General features: G+C 51.4%; 8 protein-coding genes across 10 annotated transcripts; 5 read left to right on the forward strand and 3 right to left on the reverse strand.

The window, feature by feature from the left end:
* The first annotated feature begins 531 nt into the window (after positions 1 to 531).
* PV10_05618 (uncharacterized protein) lies at positions 532 to 7,154 on the forward strand. Its single transcript, XM_016370310.1, has 2 exons — positions 532 to 1,126; positions 1,179 to 7,154. Exons 1-2 carry the CDS (start codon positions 728 to 730, stop codon positions 6,843 to 6,845), a joined length of 6,066 nt encoding a protein of 2,021 aa, XP_016222603.1. The 5' UTR covers positions 532 to 727; the 3' UTR covers positions 6,846 to 7,154.
* Positions 7,155 to 7,388: 234 nt separating this feature from the next.
* On the reverse strand, positions 7,389 to 9,571 carry PV10_05619. 3 transcript variants are annotated; one of them, XM_016370311.1, is made up of 2 exons: positions 9,216 to 9,571; positions 7,389 to 8,466 (listed from the first exon to the last, which is right to left on the reverse strand). In XM_016370311.1, exons 1-2 carry the CDS (start codon positions 9,406 to 9,408, stop codon positions 7,436 to 7,438), a joined length of 1,224 nt encoding a protein of 407 aa, XP_016222604.1. In that variant the 5' UTR covers positions 9,409 to 9,571; the 3' UTR covers positions 7,389 to 7,435. The 3 variants fall into 3 exon arrangements, with proteins under 3 accessions (XP_016222604.1, XP_016222606.1, XP_016222605.1); XM_016370313.1 differs by having other exon boundaries at positions 7,389 to 8,794; XM_016370312.1 differs by having other exon boundaries at positions 7,389 to 8,794; positions 8,863 to 9,571.
* Positions 9,572 to 11,791: 2,220 nt separating this feature from the next.
* On the forward strand, positions 11,792 to 15,400 carry PV10_05620 (uncharacterized protein; the record flags this gene model as incomplete). The annotated part of the gene is made up of 4 exons (XM_016370314.1): positions 11,792 to 12,079; positions 12,132 to 12,228; positions 12,284 to 15,175; positions 15,360 to 15,400. The coding sequence occupies 4 exons, from the start codon at positions 11,792 to 11,794 to the stop codon at positions 15,398 to 15,400; spliced, it is 3,318 nt and encodes a 1,105-aa protein (XP_016222607.1).
* A 460-nt stretch (positions 15,401 to 15,860) lies between these two features.
* PV10_05621 (uncharacterized protein) lies at positions 15,861 to 16,689 on the forward strand (the record flags this gene model as incomplete). Its single annotated transcript, XM_016370315.1, has 2 exons — positions 15,861 to 15,919; positions 15,981 to 16,689. The coding sequence occupies 2 exons, from the start codon at positions 15,861 to 15,863 to the stop codon at positions 16,687 to 16,689; spliced, it is 768 nt and encodes a 255-aa protein (XP_016222608.1).
* PV10_05622 (uncharacterized protein) lies at positions 16,375 to 17,851 on the reverse strand. Its single transcript, XM_016370316.1, has 3 exons — positions 17,688 to 17,851; positions 17,520 to 17,631; positions 16,375 to 17,464 (listed from the first exon to the last, which is right to left on the reverse strand). The coding sequence occupies exons 1-3, from the start codon at positions 17,723 to 17,725 to the stop codon at positions 16,826 to 16,828; spliced, it is 789 nt and encodes a 262-aa protein (XP_016222609.1). The 5' UTR covers positions 17,726 to 17,851; the 3' UTR covers positions 16,375 to 16,825.
* A 160-nt stretch (positions 17,852 to 18,011) lies between these two features.
* Positions 18,012 to 19,272, forward strand: PV10_05623 (uncharacterized protein). Its single transcript, XM_016370317.1, has 3 exons — positions 18,012 to 18,275; positions 18,330 to 18,543; positions 18,600 to 19,272. Exons 1-3 carry the CDS (start codon positions 18,237 to 18,239, stop codon positions 18,731 to 18,733), a joined length of 387 nt encoding a protein of 128 aa, XP_016222610.1. The 5' UTR covers positions 18,012 to 18,236; the 3' UTR covers positions 18,734 to 19,272.
* Positions 19,273 to 19,444: 172 nt separating this feature from the next.
* Positions 19,445 to 20,419, forward strand: PV10_05624 (uncharacterized protein). Its single transcript, XM_016370318.1, has 2 exons — positions 19,445 to 19,668; positions 19,748 to 20,419. The coding sequence occupies exons 1-2, from the start codon at positions 19,576 to 19,578 to the stop codon at positions 20,168 to 20,170; spliced, it is 516 nt and encodes a 171-aa protein (XP_016222611.1). The 5' UTR covers positions 19,445 to 19,575; the 3' UTR covers positions 20,171 to 20,419.
* Positions 20,249 to 21,420, reverse strand: PV10_05625 (uncharacterized protein). The gene has a single exon (XM_016370319.1). It carries the CDS (start codon positions 21,252 to 21,254, stop codon positions 20,628 to 20,630), a length of 627 nt encoding a protein of 208 aa, XP_016222612.1. The 5' UTR covers positions 21,255 to 21,420; the 3' UTR covers positions 20,249 to 20,627.
* Between the last annotated feature and the right edge of the window lie 817 nt (positions 21,421 to 22,237).

Here is a 22,237-nt window from a genome sequence, read left to right on the forward strand (position 1 = left end):
CACTGTGATCCTAAGAGCTTCGAGCATGGTCGCTAATCGATTAGAACCCGTGCCACCCAAGACTCCGAGACCGGCCAAGTCGCTGGGCCTGCATCAGGAAGGCCATCGAGAGCTTTTTTTGTCGCCTTAGCGAGTAGCTCCGAAGAAACATCTTCACTGGCACGCACAATCACACAATCACTTGGCCCGAGGGGCCATTCCTTGGCCTGACGGTTCGCTCAAAGTTATCAGATCCGCTGCAAGGTCTCCATCCAGAAAAGCTTGACATGAAAGTACAGGCCAATACACGGCGGGCATTGACATGTGCATGACATTTCAAACCTGGTGTATTTAAAGTCGTCATTTTGGAAATACAGGTGAAATCTTTCGTGTCACCCTTGGTATTGGGATTTTTTGACCAGAAAAATACTTGAGAAGAGCCCCATATGGCGTCATGTGCATGAAAGGTCGGCCGGCCGTTAAGCCCATGGCAGGTGGGAGGAGATCCATAGGACGGCCCAGTCTGCAGTAGACAGCAATTAAACAAGGCAATGATGATCCCGACCTACGGCAAAGAACAATAGCGTCGTTTGGGATTAAGAAAATGTTGGCCTTCAGTAAACATTCAATTGAGCCCAGTGTTCGGTCCTTGATTGGATTCTCGACCGTCTGAAGTCTATATCGTTGAAATCTTTCTTCTTGTCGGTGATGGTATGAACATTCAACTGTGCGGAGTCAAGATTCCAGCATGGGAGAAGCAGCGGGAGACGGTTTCGTATTGAATCATGTTGGCGGCGATGTCACTGAAATCCTCGTACCTGACCTTGCATTCAAGACTTACCAGGACCAAGTAGAATACCTACTACTTGCGTGGTCTCTGTACTTGGGCCGTGGTAGCATCACGAATGATGAGTTTCACGCATATTGGACCGTCCTCTCCGGCGACAATGGTACTTCCAGCGCGGCACCAGTGCAGAAGGTCTTACCACCTGGGTTTAACTTGGATGGGACGATGACAGCATCTCACGTTCTAAAAACTATTCAGACGATATGTCGAGACACAAACAGCTCGTCTCACAAGGCTTCTGGCTGGGAAAACGGTCATATCCTCCTTGCCGCGGATACCCTTTCGAGCGACATTCAAACTGTATGGCGTTTCTAGACATTCTCATGGGCCATTACTGACATCATTTTGATAGCAGGCAAACATTTCCTTCTCTCTAGAGGTGTGGATATCGCATTCTACCCTCTTCGTGCGACAGCTCATAGCCCCGGTTAACGTTGCGGCGGAAATGGTCAAATATCAGATTGAAGCATATGCAGATATTCTACTATCGCTGCTTAACAATTACGAACAACCAGTCGCGCAGGCCACCAGAGTCGGTAAACTCGAGACGAGCCGACTCTGGCGCTGGAATGCGGTTTTACCTCCAACCATTCGCCAATGCATGCACGACATCATCTCTGAAAAGATGTCACAATATCCGGACAAACAAGCTGTCGTGTCTTGGGAGGGAGAACTTTCTTATAGGCAGCTGGATGATCTATCATTTCACCTAGCCCTCGATCTCGTGAAGGCTGGTGTTGGGATCGGCACTGTCATCCCGTTATGCTTCGAGAAATCGATTTGGACCGTGGTCGCACTTTTGGCTGTGATGAGAGCTGGAGGAACCTTCGTTCTTACCGATCCACAGCAACCAGAAGGAAGACTCCGTGTCATAGCAGAAGAAGTTGCCGCTCAGTTTGTGCTCGCTTCTCCCCAACAAAAAGACCTTGCAATGCAGATTGCACCCCCATCTGCAAAAGTTATCACAGTGGGACCCGAGCTCCTGAAAGTCCAGAGAGACTCAGGAGCAAAGGCACTAGAACAAGTGCCATCTTCTGCCATTCTTTATATCATTTTCACTTCCGGAAGCACGGGAAAACCCAAGGGGGTTGTCATCTCCCACGAGAACTTCACCACCGGCGCAATTCCGAGAGCTGAAGCTGTGGGCTACAAATCACACTCACGAGTCCTGGACTTCCCTTCCTACGCATTTGATGTCAGTATTGATTGCATGCTCTGTACACTGGCGCAGGGTGGAACTATCTGTGTACCGTCCGACGATCAACGCGTCAATGATCTCAGTGGAGCAATTCAGGCCATGCAAGTCAACATGGCGCATATGACACCCTCAGTGGCGCGGCTGTTGAGCATTGATGTCATGGCATCTTTGGAAGTCCTCGGGCTTGGAGGAGAATCGTTATCTGCTGGAGACGCCGTGAATTGGAGCAAAGTGACGAGGCTCATCATCGCATATGGTCCATCAGAATGCACAGTGGGATGCACCATTAACAGCGATGTTGTGGCAGGCAGGTCCTACACCAGCATTGGGGTCGGAAGGGGAGGAACTACCTGGATAGTCGACCCTGATGACCACAATGTTCTCACACCTCTGGGAGGAGTTGGCGAGCTCTTGGTAGAGGGCGGCCTCGTTGGTGTGGGATATCTGAACGAGCCACAAAAGACCGCAGAGGTCTTCATTGAGGATCCAACATGGCTGCTTGCGGGTTGTGAAAATGTACCTGGCAGGCATGGCCGCTTATACAAGACGGGTGATCTGGTCCGGTATGATCCTGATGGTTCTGGCTCTATCGTCTTTGTTGGACGCAAGGACCGTCAAGTCAAGTTAAGAGGTCAGCGTGTCGAGCTTGCAGAAGTCGAATACCATCTCCGAACGAGATTACCTCCAGACTCGGCTGTTGCAGCTGAAGTCATCACACCAGGAAACAAAAGTCGCGAGCCAACGTTAGTCGTCTTTGTTGCAGAGCCGCGATCAAGCCAACCCCTGACGTTGGACGATGCCACAGCTGTGCAATTCTCTAAGGAGTTCCTTCATGCTCTTACAGAAGCAGACAAGGAGATTGCTACAGAGCTTCCCCGATACATGGTTCCATCTGCATATATTCCACTACAAGTGATGCCCCTTTTAGTGTCGTGCAAGGTAGACCGAAAGCGACTACAGGAGATCGGCCTTGGTATGACACCTCAGCAACTAGCAGGCTATCGAGCTTCCACTGCGCCTGTTAAGGAAAGCCCGACGACAGAAGTTGAAAAGTTGTTCATTCAGGTTTGGAAGCAAATTCTGTTGATGCCCAATGAGGAGATTGGCCTGAAAGACAATTTCTTCGCACTGGGAGGAGATTCCCTCAAAGCCATGAGACTCGTGGCGATGGCGAAATCCAGGAACATTTCTCTGACAGTTTCCGATGTCTTCTCTCATCCAACTCTCCACGCGATGGCATCCAAGGCGAAACAAGGAAATGAAAATCAAGACCAGGAAATCCCTCCACTTTCCCTCCTTCCGGGGAGCTGGCCCAACAAAGTCGCAAGGGTTGAGGTTGCAAGGTTCTGTGGACTAGATGAGTCGTCCATTGAGGACATTTATCCATGTACGCCCTTGCAAGAAGGACTGTTGGCACTCTCTGCCAAAGTGAGTGAAGCATACGTTGCTCAACGAGTCGTTACTGTGCGGGATTCGCTCACAGCCGAGCGGCTTCGTGCGGCATTTACAACAGTCTCCTTGGATTGCCCGATTCTACGCACCCGCATAGTTCACATTCCTGGCCGTGGTTTGTTCCAGGTTGTTGTCAGGCAGATGCCGACCTGGACCTCAACAGTCGGACTTGAGCAATATCTCCAAGATGACCGATCTCACAGCATGGGCCTGGGTGAACCACTTGTACGATTTGCCCTTGTATCACACAAAGACAAACCAGACGTGAGCGTTTGTCTGACTATCCATCACGCATTATACGACGGTTGGTCAATGCCACTCATAATCGATCGTGTCAACAGGACATACCAAGGGCAAAAGACGAATACCCCAACACCCTTTTCCGCCTTCGTCAAATATCTCAGTCAGGGACGCCAGGTTGAATCCGAGTCGTATTGGAAGAAGGAACTGGGAGGGTTTTCAGCAACACAATTCCCATTCCTGCCCAATCCCAACTATCAGACCCATGCAGATGCACTGGTGGAACATTTCGTGAAGCTGACGGCAAACCTTAGCACTGGAATCACCGTCGCCACCAGCATTCGGGCGGCGTGGGCTCTGGTTGCAGCAAAATACGCCGACACAAGCGATGTGGTGTTTGGCGAGACGCTCACAGGTCGCAATGCGCCCATCACTGGAATCACGGAGATCGAGGGACCTCTCATCACTACGGTGCCTTGGCGAATCCTCGTTGACAGAGAGATAAAAGTCTCGGATTACTTGCAGAGTGTCCGAGATCAGGGAATCGTCCGCATTCCACACGAGCATCTCGGTCTGCAGCATATCCGCCGTCTCAGCGCTGAAGCGAGACTTGCGTGTGACTTGCGGACTGGAATTGTGCTGAATTTGATCGATACTGCCGATGACAGGACCACTGGAACTGACGAGGACCGTCCGGCCGATGGTTTCGTTCCTGTCGATGACATGGAGGCAGCTCGTGAAGCACTCAAATTCAACTCGTATGCATTGATGCTGGTCTTCTCAGTCACACCAGAGGGAGTGCTCGTCATGGCAAGTTTTGACTCGAATACGATAGATGAAAAGCAGCTACAAGTCATCTTGCAAGACTTCGACGCTACACTACAGCAACTACAGCACGATCCTGAGGCCAAACTTGGAGATCTCGACGTCACAAAAACTTCGGATGTTCAGAACGCTGCTTGGTCTCAAAAGGGGCTGCAAAGCGTCTTAGAGTCGCGCCCTGAGGTATCGAAAGCGCGAGGAACTTGGATTGTGGATCCAAAGAATGCTGAGCGTTGTGTCGCTATCGGCGAGGTCGGCGAGCTTTTGGTCGAAAGCACCATCAAGCTTCCACTACCAGCAATTAATTCTCCTCAATGGCTGCTCCAAGGTACAACTGATACTGTTGGGGATGAACACCGCCTTTATTCTACAGGGTTGGATGCCAGATACAGATATGACGGTACAATTGAGATTGTTGAATCGAAGCAACAGCAGTCGTCCTCAGACGTTGCAGAGGCGTCAGCAGCGCCGGTGGATCTACCTTTAGGTACCTCCGACAAGCAGCAGAAACTTCTCCGGCTTTGGAGCCGTATCCTTGATATATCAGAGGGTGATATCTCGCCTGCAAATACCTTTTTCGAACTTGGTGGAGATTCCATCGGAGCCATGAAGCTCGTTTCTGAAGCACGCACCGAGGGCTTGGAATTGACCGTGGCTCAAGTATTCCTTCACCGGCGCCTATCAGAGATGGCGAATGTAGCCACATTGCTGAAGAAGGCTCAAGACACTACCGTGGTGACCAAGCCCTTCACAGGTCTCGATGTACCCGACATTGATGCTTTCCTATCACAAGTGGTGAGACCCCGTTTGGCCGACCAGAGTTGGACGGTCGATGATGTTTTACCAGTGCGACCCATGCAGAGGATTGCTATTGAAGGCACCTTCCGCCTCCCCCGGTTTTCAGCACGTTATGAAATTTTCTATCTGAATCCTGGGATCGACCGAGCTCGTCTCCTCCAGAGTTGTCAAGACCTGGTTGCGCAAAACGAAATCCTCAGAACCGTCTTTGTCGGGGTTGAAGGAAAATACTTCAGCGTTGTGCTCGAGAAATTGTTGGCGCCCATTGCCGAGTTTGAGATTGAAGGTGATATGTCGGTCTTCTCCAAGGGTCTTTGCAACCTCGATATCCAGACCAAAATGCCACTTGGGTCAAGCTTCGTCAAATTTTTCTTTGTGCGTGGGGAACAAGGCAACAGCTGTCTGATCTTCAGGATCTCTCATGCCCAATACGATGAGATTTGCCTCCCGCTTATGTTTCAACAGTTGTCGGCTCTCTATGAGGGGAAGTCTATGCCCAAGTCAGTGCCATTCTCGTCATTTGCCCGTCATGTTGTGGAAGACAATGTCCCAAAAAGCATTTCCTACTGGCGTGAGCTTTTGAACGGCGCCAGCATGACCAAACTTCAGCCGGACATCCCTTTGACAAACACCACTCCAGTTGCAGTCCACAAGACCTTTTCACTGTCTAATTGGGATAAGGAGATAACTCTTGCGACGCTACCGACAGCAGTCTGGAGTCTTTGTCTCGCCCGCCAAGTTGCTTCGCAGGATGTGACCTTTGGTGAAGTTGTCAGTGGGCGTGGAATTGGGTTCCCGAACGCCGACTTGGTTGCCGGACCTTGTTGGCAGTATATTCCTGTGAGAGTGAAGTTTCAACCTGAATGGACCGGGGTTGACTTGCTCAAACATATTCAAAATCAACACATTCAAAGCAGTCGGTTTGAAGGCATGGCGTTGGAGGAGATTGTAAAATATTGTACGGACTGGCCTGAATCCATCGACTGGTTTGACTCGGTGGTCCACCAAGATGTCGACCATGTCGAGACATTGAATTTCCTCTCGTCCACGAGTCGACTGGAGACATATTACCCTCATCTGGAACCCTTACGAGAATGGAAGATCCAGGCATTCTTCCAAGGAGACAATCTGACCTTGGAAGTCGTGACATACGAGTCTTACCTGGACTTCGCCAATGAGCTTCTCGGCAATCTTGGGAATGCTTTGGAACAGTTGGTCAACGAGCCGAACACTCCTCTGTTCAAAGATCTAGTGCACACGGCTACAAACGGTGACCACATTGTCGTCGGTATAGAGACGAAATTGGTGTTGAGCCCTTCTGAGAACAGCCCTTCGACACCACAAGCGGCCAATGGCTCACCACTTTTGCAGATGGCTGATGGAACCATTGACGAGCTTCACAGCATTACGCTCGAGGGTGCTCAACTTGCAAAGACTGTAGCTTTACATGAGCATGTCACGGCAGACAAATTCAGCAAGGCGATTTTGACCAACGGAGAACAGGCGTGACTTTCCAGCAAGGAGGGGGAAAGGGGGTGAAGAATAGGTGACTCAACTTGACGTAGTCCTCTTCAGATAGGTGATATTCGAAATTTTCATGCGACTTCATAACGAAATGCAAAAGTTTTATAGCGTTGGGACTTTGGAATGGCGATATATCTGCGCCAGGAGGGCCTATGTATGCAACGGATGCTCGAGAAGAGTGCTGACGGATGAATAAAGTTCTTCCATAATTATCGTATGGATCATGAGTGAGACGGTGCCAAGAAATCTCCTTTTCCGTCAGCCTCGTCTACCACCTGCACCTCCTTCTGCGCTGTCAGATGGTATCAAAGTAAGCCCAGGGGTCCCAGGGGTCTTGATGAGACGTGGCTTAGTTCTTCGTTGTATTCGTTGTGTTCGGTCGGAGGTTAGGATCAAAAGGAATTTTTGTCTGGAGGTCAGCAGACTCTCCTGCGGATTGGCACGGATCACCCCAAATGGATGCTGCTTCTTACACACCAAAGAATACTATAATCAGGTGTGTATTACAGAAATTAGGGACACTTGAGATGGAGAATTAAGAGCTTTGTGCTATGGAACTAGCTGGAACACCAAACTCAGAAATTATAAGAGGCGGAATAATGTCCCGGCCGCACAGGAACCCTATTAGACAACCTCTGTGGCTGTGGCGATTGCTCGCCTCCGGGCAACTCATGCGATCCGGTACTTGACACAGTCCCAGTCCCAGCATCGTACCCATTTGCTGGGTGGTAAGAGGACACTGTTGTACCGCCAAGGGACACGTGTCTTTGGTGGGATTGGTCGTCAGGTAGTTGATAAATGTTACGCTGGTTTTCGGGGAGCTCGTTGACCGCTCCTAGTGGCTGTGACGGATCATTGGCGCCTTGCGAGTAGTCACTTTGATCCGACACGGATTTGTGAGATGAGCTCACTCGTTTGGCCAACCCTCCAGGGAGCAATCTATCGGGAGATCGGGGCGGTGGAGAGGGTACTTGTGTAGAAGACGTGAGCTCGGATCGGTTGTTGGATCGATCTGAGTAAGCAACAGCAGCACCAGCGGCGGCCCCTGTTCCCATTCCGAGGGCGGTACCACCATAGGCACTTCCATATTCGCCCATGCCCGGCATGGAGTTGACGTTATAGTGGTCGATGCCATCTAGAGAATCTCGCTTCTTTCTTCGTCGTCGCATATACCAACTATACCAGCCTCCGAAAATAGCTGCGACTAAAACTAGAATGCCGATGCCAGCGCCGATGCCAGCCTTGGCTCCGGTTGACAACCCACCAGAACTTGTGCCACCTGCCGATGCGGCGGCAACGGATGGTGTACTACCGGGGGTACTGGTAATAGTGCCAATGGCTACGATTGTGGTGGCAGGTGTCGAGGCGATGACGACTGAGGTGACGGTAGTGTAACCTGGGACACCGTTTTCGGTGGTCTCGAGCACTTCAGTGACATAGTGGGTACTGGTAGAATAAGAGATTGAAGAACTACTGGTGGTGATGATAACAGGAGGTTCGCTGGTGGACGTGGTTTCGGGTTCAGAGGATGTGGTTGGTGGCTCGGAAGAGGTAGTTGGCGGAGGAGGCTCGGAAGTGGTGGTTGGGGTGGTAGTGACTGGAGGAGCTGAACTTGTTATTGGGTCTGTACTCGACTCGGTAGAGGTTGGGAGAGAGGTAGTGGTGGTGCTTGTGGGAGGCAACGAGGAGATGGTGCTTGTGGTTGTAGTGGGCACGGGGGTGGGGGAGACAGAAGTCGTCGTAGTGGTGGACGACGCTGGGCAAGGTAATTGAATTAGGAAACCCATCCAAAACCTGTACAAGAGATGATTGGGGCAAAGGGATAAAACATGAGAAAATTGCCAGTGCACACTCACTAGTAGTAGTGGTAGTGATTGGTGGGGGAGTGGTTGTTGTAGTGGACGATGTCGTTGGGGGATCAGACGAGGTGGTAGCTGGGGCATGTATGAGCCGCCATTGGCAAAGATTGCAGTAAAAAGACATTGAACAAGGGAGGAAATACTTGAGCTTGTCACAAGAGTTGTACTTGCCGCACTAGAGCTCGAAGGAGAGGAAGGGGAAGGAGTGGGAGAAGTGGTCGGGGGAGTGGCAATGGAAGTGGAAAGAGCTTCGGACAATGATGAAGCGGAGGTAGATGAGGAAGAGCTCGAGCCAGAAAAAGAGGGCGATGATGAAGAAGTGACGCCCAGAATGGAAGATGAAGTTGAAAATGGGGAAGACGAAGGAGGAGACGCCGACGTGGAGGAGGTGCTTATGGTTGCTGCCGCAATCGATTGTTACAGAGGCATCTCCGTAGCAAGGCAAGAGCAGACAAACGAAACACGGCAGGAATCAGGCAGTAGCAGGGTAACTTACTGGTGGGAGTTGTGATTGTGGTAGTCGTCGTCGTCGTCGGCTCAGTGGTCGTCGTGGTGGATTCTGTGGTTGGGATTAATGAAGTCGTCGTAGTCGTGAGTGTGGTGGAGGAGGTGGAGGAGTTTGTGAAGGATATCGTCGTCGTGGTAGAATTTGTCGTCTCCGTCAACAGGGTCGTCGTGTCGGCCGACATGGCGACAACCACTTGCTGTGCAACTGCACAGCAGACCGCGCAGAGCCTCTCAGGCTCAATAAACGGTGAGGTTGAATGGTGCCGTAGGTGTTGAACAAGAAGAGAAAGAGAGCGGTCTTCGAGTGGGGCGGAGAGTGCAGCTCTTGAAGATTTTAGGAATCCAAGGCATGGCCGCAGTGCTGCGATAACTAGCTTAGAAGGATCCGATTCGGTTCGATTCAAATCCAGTCAGAGTGTGTGTGGGTTAAGCTTAAGGTGGTCTGCAGGATCTAGAGTTACATACGAGTACTTTTTTGAGTACTCTTTTACCAAGGTCGCATGGGACCATCGCATGGGATGGCATCATAGTGGGAGGTGCGGAGGGCCATGCTGCCCTATGGACGTGGGATGCGCGGGGTCGTTTCTTTCAGCTGACCACGAGGACGAGACAAATGGGTTGCATTTATTGGCGCACGGGCGGAGAGGATTCAGGAATCCGGTACGGACCAGTTGGTACGCATCGCTAGTCAGCCATGGCCCGGTGTGCCACTTGTGCCAGTCCAGTGCTGCACTGCCAAGTTGCAGCGCCCCAGGTCTATTAAGCCTTCAATAAAGCATTGTAAGCCAATGGGAGGAGAATCGGCCGGGGCTAGCGGCACCTAAACGTGCGCCCAGACAGGACATGAAAGAATGTCCGAGGGCCTATCTTGGCCCCGCTTTGCGTCTTATCATAAGCGAGTTCCTCTCAGGCTTCCGGTTGGACTGGACGCTCTAGGAGCTCTCGGAATAGAATTAAAGTTCAATACGAACCAAAAACCTTTTGGGCACATCTACGGGCCATCTCTTACTTGGAATTCCGTATGACCATACACGAGCGGAAGCCGGGCCAGAATGCGCCATGTCTGTACTGGAACTCCTACAGAGTTTTCTTTACACTCCGTCGACTGATGCTCAAGGTTCAATCGACATGTCAGAACAATTACACAGAAGTGTCAGCAACGAGAAAGAAGCTTGAGCTGACATCTTTTAAACTCCCCGTCCACATCGTCGCCATTTGCCAACGACAGGGTCTACGAGTACAGCTGAATTCACCGCCTAGTGCATATTTCGAGTTCTGGACCTTCAAAAGGTCGACTTCTTGGAGACGACATGAACGTAGAGCATAGTAGTGTTAGGCTGAGAGAGGGTCACCGGTGTCAAAGGCCCTGAGGGTCCGCTTCTCAGTTGATTTCAACCTCATCTGTGATGACATTGAGTGGCGGTCACATAGCGGCCAATAATTGGATATCGAACCTGAATTGACCGGTGGCCAAAGAGCAGACCGAGACTGTGAAACTAAAGTATCAGGCTGCAGTCTGCAGTCAAGCTAGTGCCTACGTCCGTAGGTATCTACCTAGTATTGCCCTCTACTAAATATGGTCCAGTACCTCGCCGCAAGAAACATGATCATTGATGTCTAGCTATCTAGGAGAGAGTTGTGGGAGATAGATTAGCGACGCCAGAGGTAGGTCTTGGCATCACGTGACTCATGACACCACGTGACATCGCATCACAACATCCACACCTCTCAGTCCACAAGTTGCTACAGTAGTAAGACTGAGGACAACTACTGATTTTCCTCATTTCGCTGCTCCACCTCGCCTTCTGGTGGGGGCCCGCATCAAGAGAAACGGTCAACCATCCCTAGACAGGTTCGAGGCCAAGGAATTGATCTTCCTCGCAGGCTGCTACGGAGCAGTGGCTCCGGATTACGCATCATGATGGAAAGCTGGTGTGAGGACAGTTCCTACCCTGATACCTCATGGATCACGTACCCGTGGCTTGTCTTCTCAAACCTTGACATCAAGACCAGGATCGTCCATGCTCATAAGAGGAAGAATAACAGCCTATACGAAGACAGCTTACCCTGGGACACTGAGACTTCGTTAGGTGAGAGATATATTCATTGTGCAGCTTGTCTTGATGATCCGAACCACGCTTCTACTACTTCTCTAATTGAATGCATTGTTATATCCGAGCGGTAGGCATGACGTTGAAACTTATAGGAACTGTCCGGTCCACTTCATGGCACGTATCCGAAGCGTGAGCGCGGAGACAGTCAAACATCCTGCGCTCGGACCCTCAGGCTCATGCCACATTTCATGACAACAAATCCCATTGAAGCTCCCACAAATCAGACTATTGGGGTTGGCAGGTATATTTTAGTCAAACCAGAGGCATGACTCTGTCTGCTCCACAGAGTTGACACTGCAGAAATGAGTTGCCGGGGACGGAAACTGAGGCTGGTCTACCATGCTTTCAAAATGCGTTAAAGATGGAAGCGGTCTGCGACCGGCCAGAGCTCCTACTCCTCTCCTCGAGGCACCCTCCTCATCTCTGAGGTTTCAAGTTGCTCTTGTTGACCATGCCCTTACCAGCTCCTCGCTACCCGTACGTTCGCTCCCATCCCGGCTCTTCCGAGCAGGAGATAGCTGCCGAGCCTGACTGGGGTGCTGGGCATAATCATCGCATTGGTTATAGAAATCGACATGGCCGAGTTGCGGGCCTTACCCACGAGGGTGACCATGACCCGTACAATGATGAAGATCATCGCAAGTTCGTCCAAGACGCGATGCAAAAACATCGAGATTTAAGAAAGAGGACGGAGAAAGGCGACCTCCTGAACTTTCAAGACGTGGCAAGAGGCCAAACGGTAAGTGGGCAATACTGGCTTGGGTCATGGCAGGTGGCTGAGCAAGTGGCAGGACTTCCATAGTCACCGACCCGACGCTTATCCGCCTGGGTGGCGGGTTGTTGTTGATGCCCGAGAGGAATGGGTCAAGCATGAGCAAGACTGGCCGGGTGAGTTTACTATCTCATTGCAGTTCAGCTTGTCTCGGTCTGTTAACTTGTCCAGCAAATATCAAACTGCGAGAGAAGCAGGAGAAGCAGAGAATGGAGGAGTTGGAAGCGAAGAAGAAGCTGGGCGTCAGAAGTGGTGAGGAGGACCACAACGAAGAACACGACTGGCGTCGCGACAACAGCGAAACTTCAGAGAAGCACCATGAGGCTTACAGTAAATCTGGAGGGGAGGCTACCCAGCAGCAGCACAACGGAAAGATAACGAGTGGTCACAACGGAGATCAGAAGACCGAATACCAGAAACTGCGAGAGATATACAGCCCTCAAGAAATAACCTTGCTGCGCCTTCTGCAGCACGAGCGTGACCAGACAAAGGCCTTCCAGCAGAATGATGGTCGACGAGACTCGCCGGTGAAAGAAGAGGTTCGGAACACGCCGATCGAAATCGATGCCATCGACGCCATGACTCCCGATAATTGGATACCACGCAGCAGCAACCTTGTTCGGAATACAGGCCAGCATCCCATGAATGCAGAGCCTCGACTGGATGCCCTCTTTTCCGCCGGCCTGGTCACTCCGAACAATTTGCATTATGTGCGCAATCATGCGAGCGTTCCTCGGCTGCTTTGGGACACTCACATCCTCGACGTCTGTGACGGCACGCTCAGGCTTTCCATGGACGACCTGAAGAACGGCTTTGAGGCGTACAACATCCAGGTTGCACTAGGCTGTGACGGTAATCGCCGAGGCGAGTTGAACCTGATCAAGAAGAGTAAGGGGTTCAGCTGGGGGCCGGGGGCCATCTCCTGCGCCTTTTGGAAGGGCGCAATGCTGTACGACGTGCTCTCTGCCGCAGGAGTCGACGGCACAAGCTCGAATGAAGGTCGGCAGTGGGTCAACTTCGAGGGCGCCGACGAGCCCAGTGAAGGAAAATACGCGACGTCTATACCTCTTGACTATGTCATGGATCCTGCCAACGACGTGATGCTGGCATACGAAATGAACAACTCACCGCTGCCCCCCGATCACGGATTCCCCGTGCGAGTGCTGATCCCCGGCTTTGTAGGCGGCCGGAGCGTCAAGTGGTTGTCTCGAATCTGGATCACCGACCATGAGAACGAATCCTACTACCATATATGGGACAATCGTGTGCTCCCCTCCTTCATCACCGAGAAAGACGGCGAGTTTGCACGAACCATGTTCAACCATCCTAGCACGGCGTGCATGGAACAGAACCTCAACAGCGTCATTGTGCGGCCGGGACAAGGCGAGACACTCGAAATGGCCGACCTGTTGAAAAGCGACACTTACCGTGTGCAAGGGTTTGCTTACGATGGTGGTGGCCATGAAGTCCAACGCGTTGAACTCTCTCTCGACAACGGCGCCACCTGGTTGTACTGCCTTCGCCACTTCCCCGACCGTCCTGTCCGCAATGGCCGCAAATTCTGGACGTGGGTCCATTGGCACATCGACATCGACAGTGCACACCTGGCTCGCGCCGAGTCCCTGACGGTGCGCTGCTTCAACGTGTTCAAAAACACCCAGCCGCAACACCCAGTATGGAACCTGATGGGCATGATGAATAATGGATGGTACGTGGTAAAGTTGTCCGTGGACACCAAGGGACAACTCCTCTTTCGGCATCCTTACCATCAGGAGGGAACTAATGAGGGCTGGATGACTCCCTCCACGGAAAACCAACTCGCCGCTGCGAAACAGGACGCCGGCGTTCCCGACAAACAGTTCACCCGGCAGGAGATCGAATCCCACAACTCCAAGGACGACGCTTGGCTTGTGATCAACGGCAATGTCTACGACGTGACGAGCGTGCTGGCGTGGCACCCCGGCGGCACTGCAACAATCCTCGCTAACGCGGGCAAACTGTCTCTCGAAGTCACGAGCGCATTCGAGAGCATCCACGATGACTACGCACACAAGAAACTCCAGGAATGTGTGATTGGGCGGGTCAGCGAGAAGGCCGAGACCTTCATGCGTGAGCAGGCGAAAGCAGAGGCTGAGAAGGAAAAGATGAGCGGGAACGGCAACCACCACCAAGTACTGCTGCAGAGCAAGAAATGGGTGCCGGTGAAACTGGTGGCGAGAAAGCAGCTTTCCAACGATACTTTCGCCTACACCTTCTCGTACAGAGACACCTATCCTGCGAACAGTCCGAGCAAAAGCCGCCTCAAGCTCGGTCTCGGCACATGCCAACACATCCAGATGGGAATTCACATGCTGGACAAACTCCTGATCCGCTCGTACACGCCGACCCGCCCCGTTATTGGTCTTGACAGCACCGACGACGACGAGACCTTCGAACTCACCATAAAGACATACTTTCCTGACGAAAACCAGCCCGGCGGCGCATTCAGCAATTTCCTCCACGAACTACCGCTCGGCCAGACTGTCGAAGCCAACGGCCCCACCGGCGAGATCACATACATGGGCAACGGACGCTTCGACATTGAAGGTAAAACCCGCGTGTTCCACAAGGTCAACCTGATCCTCGGCGGGAGCGGGGTCACTCCAGGATACGCGCTCCTACAGCGCGTAGCACAGGAAAGCCTGACTAGCGACGACAGCAATGCCCATGTTCACATCCGAGTCGTCGACGCGAATAAGTCCGAACAAGACATCCTCCTCCGCGAGCAACTCCATGACATCGAGCAGCGGAGCGCTGGGAGGATTCAAATCACCCATGTCATCAGCCATGCCGCTGACCAAGATCAATGGGGGAGAGATGGCGGATTGACCGGCCACATCAACGCCCAGATAATCCGGGAAAAGCTGTTCCCACCGGCAGTGGTACGCCAAAATGGTAACCACGTTGACACGGACGACACCCAGACGTCTACACGAGGAGAGGAGGGGGAGATGGCAGGAGTCGTCACGTTCCTTTGTGGTCCGCCGAGCATGATCCAAAAAGCTGCATTGCCTGCTTTGAGAGGTGAGTTTTGTCGCGCTTCTCATTCATTCCCCTTATTATCCATGTGATTTTCTCACACTTTATTGCATTTTCCATATCCTGTTATTTACCCCCACTCCTTATTTCTATGCATTTACCCTTTGCAGTCACACATAAACCACTGAACCCCTTGTCCGCTAATATGACTTTCTTTGTCTCGGTTTAGACTGGGGTTTCATAGAGGATGAGGATTGCTTTGGGTTCTAGATTTGAATTGCGGAACAGACCATTCGGTGCATCGCCAATTTCGGGTTCCTGGGCTGAGCTGGTACGCGGCGGAGCAGGTTCAGGATGAAGGGTGAGTGTGATGGTGAGGGAGGTGATTGCGAAGAACGAGAGGGTGTCACAAGTCACGAGACTACAGCACGTGACTACGTCAAAGCATAGAGCCTATATGGCATCTCTTGACCTTATAGTGTAGAGTGTAGAGACTAAGAGCGCAGCTTCTGGCTATAGATAGCAAGGCCCTCCCAGTCATCGAGGAGGAGGGACAATCAACTTTTTCACCTCTCAATCTGACAAAGGGAGGGTGAGTCATTATAAAAGCGGCACGGTCGGGTGAGTCGCACATGAGTAGCACGTGAAATCGGAGCAGTTTTTACTCATCTTATGCGCCCGGTTTGCTCACCGTCTCACCCTCTAGTTGTCAACTGCACGGTCAATCAAAATGGCCGCGTCACACAAGGAGACAATGTCCAACGGCAAACAGCCGGTAGTATGTGTTTTGTATGTCTGCCAGAATCTCATCATACTCCAAATTGGGATTCACCCACTGACCACGCTGTAGTTGCGGCTCATCGGCTGGCAAAAACCCAGCACATCTCGAATCTGCACAGACTCTGGGCACGACTATTGGCAAAGCAGGCTATAAGCTCGTCTACGGCGGTGGAACCATGGGTGTCATGGGTGAAGTGGCCAAATCTGTGGTTTCGGTAGCTGGTCCCGACGCCGTCGAGGGTATCATCCCGCGGGCCTTGATCCAGTCTGAAAAGGACGTCTCAATGAGAAGTGAGACGAGTCGCGCCTCAGCAAAAAAGCCTGAGCGCACCATGTCCGAGGAGGATCTGGAACGCATCGACAGCAATACCGACCCCGACGTCTATATTGTTCCCAAGTCCGAATTCGGCTCTACCACCATTGTTCCAGACATGCATACCCGTAAGCGGATGATGGCTCAGCGTGTCGAGCAGGGAGGAGCTGGCTCTGGCTTTATCGCTTTGGCAGGAGGATACGGCACCATGGAGGAGGTCATGGAGATGGTGACGTGGAACCAACTCGGCATCCACTCGATTCCCGTTGTCCTCGTCAACATCAATGGTTATTGGAATGGTCTTCTGGAGCTGGTCAGAAACAGTGTTAGAGAGGGCTTTATCAGCCCTGGGCAGGCCAACATCCTGGTCGAGGTCAAGAGTACTGACGACGTCCTGGCTGCCTTGCGTGACTACCAGGTAGCCCCTGGCAGATACAAGTTGGACTGGGAGACCATCAAAGTATAGATAGACTACAGCATTCGGAATCAAAAAAAACATCTCATAGACTTGGGTTCGTCCCATTTGTGGTATTGGGTGTATCCACTGTCACAGTATTGATTCGGTCCGCTCCAAACGCCGTGCCGGATGCTTGTAATTCGATCTAGGAATCTGTTTCCATGGCATCTCCACCAGCACCTTCTGCCGACGATGACTCCAGACTGGCCTCGAGAAGAGGTCCAACATCTTGTCCATCGTAGAGCTTCCACGCCTCGAGCTTTTTCCGACCATCCTTTTCTCCAACACCGATGATTGCCAGACTAGTATTGTCCACCGTCAATTCCTTGTCCTGGGCCAGACTCTCTTTCAATGCCAGAAGAGCATGTTTGATCAATTCCTCCCGACTCGAATCCGCAAACTCGTCCAAGTGTCGTTCGAGATACGTCCGAGCCATTTGACTTCGAGCACCAATGGCGCAGGCAAGCATTTCCTGGGTCATGCCTGACGGGGAAAATTCAAAAAGGTGAGGACCAAGATCATCGACGCCAGCAACCAAAAGCCCAACACCGTAGGGTCTCTTGCCGTAATGTTGGGTGTTTGTCTGTGCTCGGTCGCCAATCTGATTGACAATGCGCTCAACGGGTATGGCTCGTCCATAGGTCATCTTAGAGGATAGCGACTGTTGTTTCATGAAGTTGGATAATACGCGGGCGTCGGATGCCAGGCCTGCGAGGGCAACGCCTAGATGATCATCCACACCGACAATCTTCTTCTGATATGATGATAATTCTTCGGCGTTTCTCTGAGAGAATGAGTGAGCATATAAGCAAAGAGTAACGTGGGAAATCGCGCCGAACCTTGACAGCCGTGAGAACTACGTGCTTCTTGCTGGCGACACCGACAACGACCGAGCCTTGCTTGACCGCCTCTTGTGCATATTCTACCTGGAATATTCGGCCTTGAGGTGAACTATACGGAAGAGGTCAGTGGATGGTGTTGATGCAACGAGGGAGTAGCAGCCCTACAATGTGACAGAGTCGTTGTCATAATTATTTCGAAACATTGTGGAGATGAAGAGGGTTCGGAGCTGGGTGCAGAAGGAGGAGCAGGATGAGCGAGGCGAAGAAAATGTCGTGAAATCTTGCCCTCGTTGTCGATGTGATGAATGGTAGTTGAATCGTAACTAAATTCAGGCAATGAGGTTGACGCGCAGTCTCAAGGTACGGTCGACTGAATATGGGGCCTGCGCAGACAGCGCAGGTCACGCTCTGGCTGGGTTGAATGCCGCCAATTAAGCGCGCTGCTTCTAAGCCTCACTTGTCAACTGCCACTGTAGATCCCAGCCACATCTCGACTCAACTACCATCGTCACCTTCGCAAAGCCTCACACACCGAAGACGATCAACCTTTCTCTTTAGTGACACATTATCTCTATTACTCACTCCAATAGCAGGCAGCTCAACGCAGCCTTCGCATTAGCCACCTACGCTGTACGAATATCCTCCGCCTTCCTGCGCGAAACTCGCAACCCACATCGTCAAAGCCCAGCACCACCTTTGGAAGAAACCACAGCCATGACGGCAGGCTTAAAAACAATCATCAGCCTTTCGTTTGTATGAATGCGCTATAACACCTCTATGAGAGTCTGATCATTGATATGCAACTAGGTCCTCGCAATCGGCTTTTTACTGGTCATCCTCTCCGCAGCTCTCTTCCACAATTTCCTTACTCTGCTCGTGGTCGCTACATATGTGTTGGCGCCCGTGCCAAATTGGATCGCCTCGAGATGTGCGAACCCAGATGACTTTATCGAGAGCAACTCGAGCGCCTGGATTGACCTGGGTCGCTTCTCAACAGGATTTTTGGTGATTATGGGCATTGGTATGTTTAGGCATCCAGAGTTGCACCTATTGCTTCGAGCTGACATCTTGCAACAGCCTTGCCTGTTCTCCTTGCACACACAGGCCTGATCCAGATCCCCGCCATGATCATGTCAATTGTTGGTGGGCTGTTGATATATGGAACGATCATCAGCTTCACCCAGTTCTTTAAGGAGGAGCAGGATTTCTAAGAAGCATGGAAGCCAGAATACTGCCTACCAGATATACACTGCAGGGCGTCCGGCATGTCCTATTCATCCCCACGCAAGGCCATGGCATCATTTTGGATGGGCAAAATTGACATTTTAATTCATCATTTCCACTAAGCTTCGGGGCATATAGGTGGTCGCAATATTGACATTTGCGGAGTATCATTACCTTTGCGCGAAGTTGATGGCCATGAACGGCGACCTGCGGAGGGCAGTCCATGAGAGAATCCATGCCTCGTTGTCGGCTTCCACTGTGACCGGTACATTCTTGGAAAGTTATAACGCCGACTTCATGTATGATGTGCAGCCTCGGACTGGTGTTTGGAGCTGTCTAGATTGTCATATCGTGGAGACTTTCCATGTATGTGTCTGTAAATTGACTGTTTCTATGCTACCATCTAGCCTGATCTCAGTAACAGGATACACATGTAAACAACTAGAGGTTTACCCGTTCGCCTACGAGAATAGCTCACCGAACATCATGAGCCATCACTGATTAATAGTGGAAGCCTGGCCCTTAGTAGCACGTGGGCAGAGACTCAGAGTTGTGTAAGAAAAGGCCCTCGGCCCCCAAACGTACGGAGTACTGAGTAGGCGGCCGTCAAACGAACTGCCAACCGGGAAAGTTATCCGAATGCACTCCAACCACCTCGACACAGCAGGCACAGCAAAGCGCAGCCTGACTTGGAGCAGCACCAGCCACATTCTGTCAGTACCTGTCGCCCTGACTTCACCTAACATCACCAGCTTGAACATCTTCCACTTTAGACCTGCCTCCACACACTGAACCGCGGCCCTTCTAAAACAACTCAAACTCCATCAACATGTCTTCCGACCGGTTATTCCGCTTCTCTAAGCCGCAATGGCTGAACAGCGCCAACACCCGAACGTTTGGCGTTTACGCAGCTGGAGCACTGGTAGGTCTTGCAAGACTTCTGAAAGAGAGAGCGCTTGCGCAGTCCAAAACACAGCTGACCAGTGGGACCGTCTGAATAGTTCTCCCTAGGGTTTTTCTTCTTCATCGATGCCAGTGTCTGGTCCAAATCCCCCTACAATGGTAGCGACGTCCACATCACCTTTGTCGACTGGATCCCCTTCATCTGCTCGGCTCTGGGCATGCTAGTCATCAATAGTATCGAGAAATCTCGCCTGTCCGCCGACAGCTTCTCTTATAGTGGGAATGGGGTTGCCTGGAAAGCGAGGACGGTCCTTTTCCTCGGCTTTGCTCTAATGGCCGGAGGTCTGGCCGGCAGCGTCACCGTTATGGTCCTCAAGTTCTTGTTCAAGGAATTCCCCATCACCACCGTCTACATGGGCGTGGCCAATGTCGTGGCTAATGCCCTTGTTATGCTGAGCAGTGTCGTGCTCTGGGTCAGCCAGAATATGGAGGATGACTACACCTACAATTTACAGTTATGAGAAGAGAGACTGGGGTTTGTGGACAAGACGTCCACCACGCGTTTCGCAACACAACCTGCCGCAAGTTTGACTTTGGCATGAAGAGCAAAAATGGCATCATCATTGAGCGCTTAATGGGAATAACAAATGTATCAATTAATCAAGAATACACTGGGTATCTTTGGTGGGCTCGTTGCACCCATAGTTGCCTTCCATATTATAGGCAACCGCTTAAACTTCCTGCAACATAGTGGGGTAGATTAGGTTCATACCCATTGTGTACGCTTCTTTGTGAGAACATCTCTCTGGCGTTCGATTCGACTCCAAGAGCGTCACACTGGCTCTGCATTTCGGAGTGACCGTTATGACTCGAGATCGTGATTTTGGGGAGCCTTGGATACTCTTGTCCGATTTGCGACGTAGGTCGCCGGAAAATTGATGAACTTAAGGAATGATATGAGTCTGGTCGATCATGCCTTCAAGTTCGTTCTCTGAGCTTTCCCATGATGGCATCAATAGCGTCCATATCCGAGGCAGACACCTGATTGCCTCCAACAATGTCCTTGGGCAGTTTTTTGACGGCCTCGTTTAGGGCGGGCTGATAATTCCGAACGCTGGAGCTGAGAGCATAGATTGCCTTCCGTCTGACGGTGGTGTCCGAGTCTTCAAGAGCTACTGTGACAATCTTGTTGACGCCGTTGACGGCCAAAAGCCTCTCCTGAGCCTTGTCGTTGTTCTGAACTGCTGTTCCCAAGCACCAAGCAGCCATCCGTCGGTAATCTGCCACCTCGCTTTCCAATTGTGAGACCATTGGAGTCCATAGGCCAAGTGGCTCCATGTTGTTGGCATTGTCGAGATTCTCAATCAATTGTTCGAAATTGTCAAAGGCTGTCATTTTGGATTCATGGGTTACTTCGGGGTCCGTTGAGACGATAATGGACATGGCTTCCCGCATCAGGTCGGCGTCGCTTGGGCCGCCCATCAAAGCCCGTAACGCATCTGCTGACAGTCCCTTAGGTTCGCGCGCCGGCTGATCTGATGTTCGACCTGCATCTGAATTTTCGATGCTCCATTGTAAAAGTTGATTTAAGCCAGGGTCGGCCATATTGGGAGAGCGGCTTGTTTCTGTGTCGAATTTGGAGCCCAGTGGTGGATGTATGGCTTTTTTAAAGGACAAATTGGGTTTTATTGGAAGGACCAAGTTATAGACGTGATCTTTAAAACGAATTAATTCAAGATCTGTTCTTCTCTGTACTTCTGAGTCGTTAATGGCGGGAACATTGAATGTTGAAATGTCTGCTCATTGCTCGGTCTTGGCATTGGAAGATGTACAACTTCTAGACGCTACGGTCACATTCCTTGCACTTCGATTGGATGTCATTCAACATATGCTCTCTGGCAGGTATCTCAAAATCGGCGAGGAATCAGATAGTATGATACATTTTGGAACGAACAAACAGATCATCTACAAGAGTCCCATGTCGGCGTTCTGTGCATTAATCATGACTCTGTTGTTCAACATTGGTTGTGGTGATGATGCGTAGTTGGGCCAGCCACTGCGGGCTCAAGCCAGCAGAGCCACCAGTGCCAATCAGGACAAGTCTTCAGACGACCCCTCGCTTTACCTAGTTGGGTCTAGCGCCTTGCTAATCCCCCGCTATTGTGGCTGGCGAGGATCCAAATGTCAGTCTGTTTAGCCAGGCAAACGAAGTCGCCGCCTGCGCTGAGGATAACACGTACCCATAGAGGCGACACGTACGACAGCCGACTCCATATTCAAGGCACTGGCCATGTGGGTATGTGTAGCCCAACAAACTGTATCTCATGACCAAAGGGTCGCCTCCCATTAACTTGTTTCCCAAACCTTCCGAGGACGGGGGGTTTCAAAGCAGTCACCTTTGTTTGGGTGTATAGTAGTATAGCTGAACATTCCGAGCACCTAGATAGTGATCTTACATATCTTAATAATGTCACGGTGGGGGGCCAAAAGTATTGTTCGGCCTCCGCTGGTTGAGGATATTTGGTCTCGTATCCCAAATGTCGGGAAATCGTAGGACCCCTTCCTGCGGAATTCTCGTTGCCTGGCTT

Source organism: Exophiala mesophila (genome assembly GCF_000836275.1).
Source record: "Exophiala mesophila strain CBS 40295 unplaced genomic scaffold supercont1.4, whole genome shotgun sequence".
Classification (NCBI taxonomy): Eukaryota; Fungi; Ascomycota; class Eurotiomycetes; order Chaetothyriales; family Herpotrichiellaceae; genus Exophiala; species Exophiala mesophila.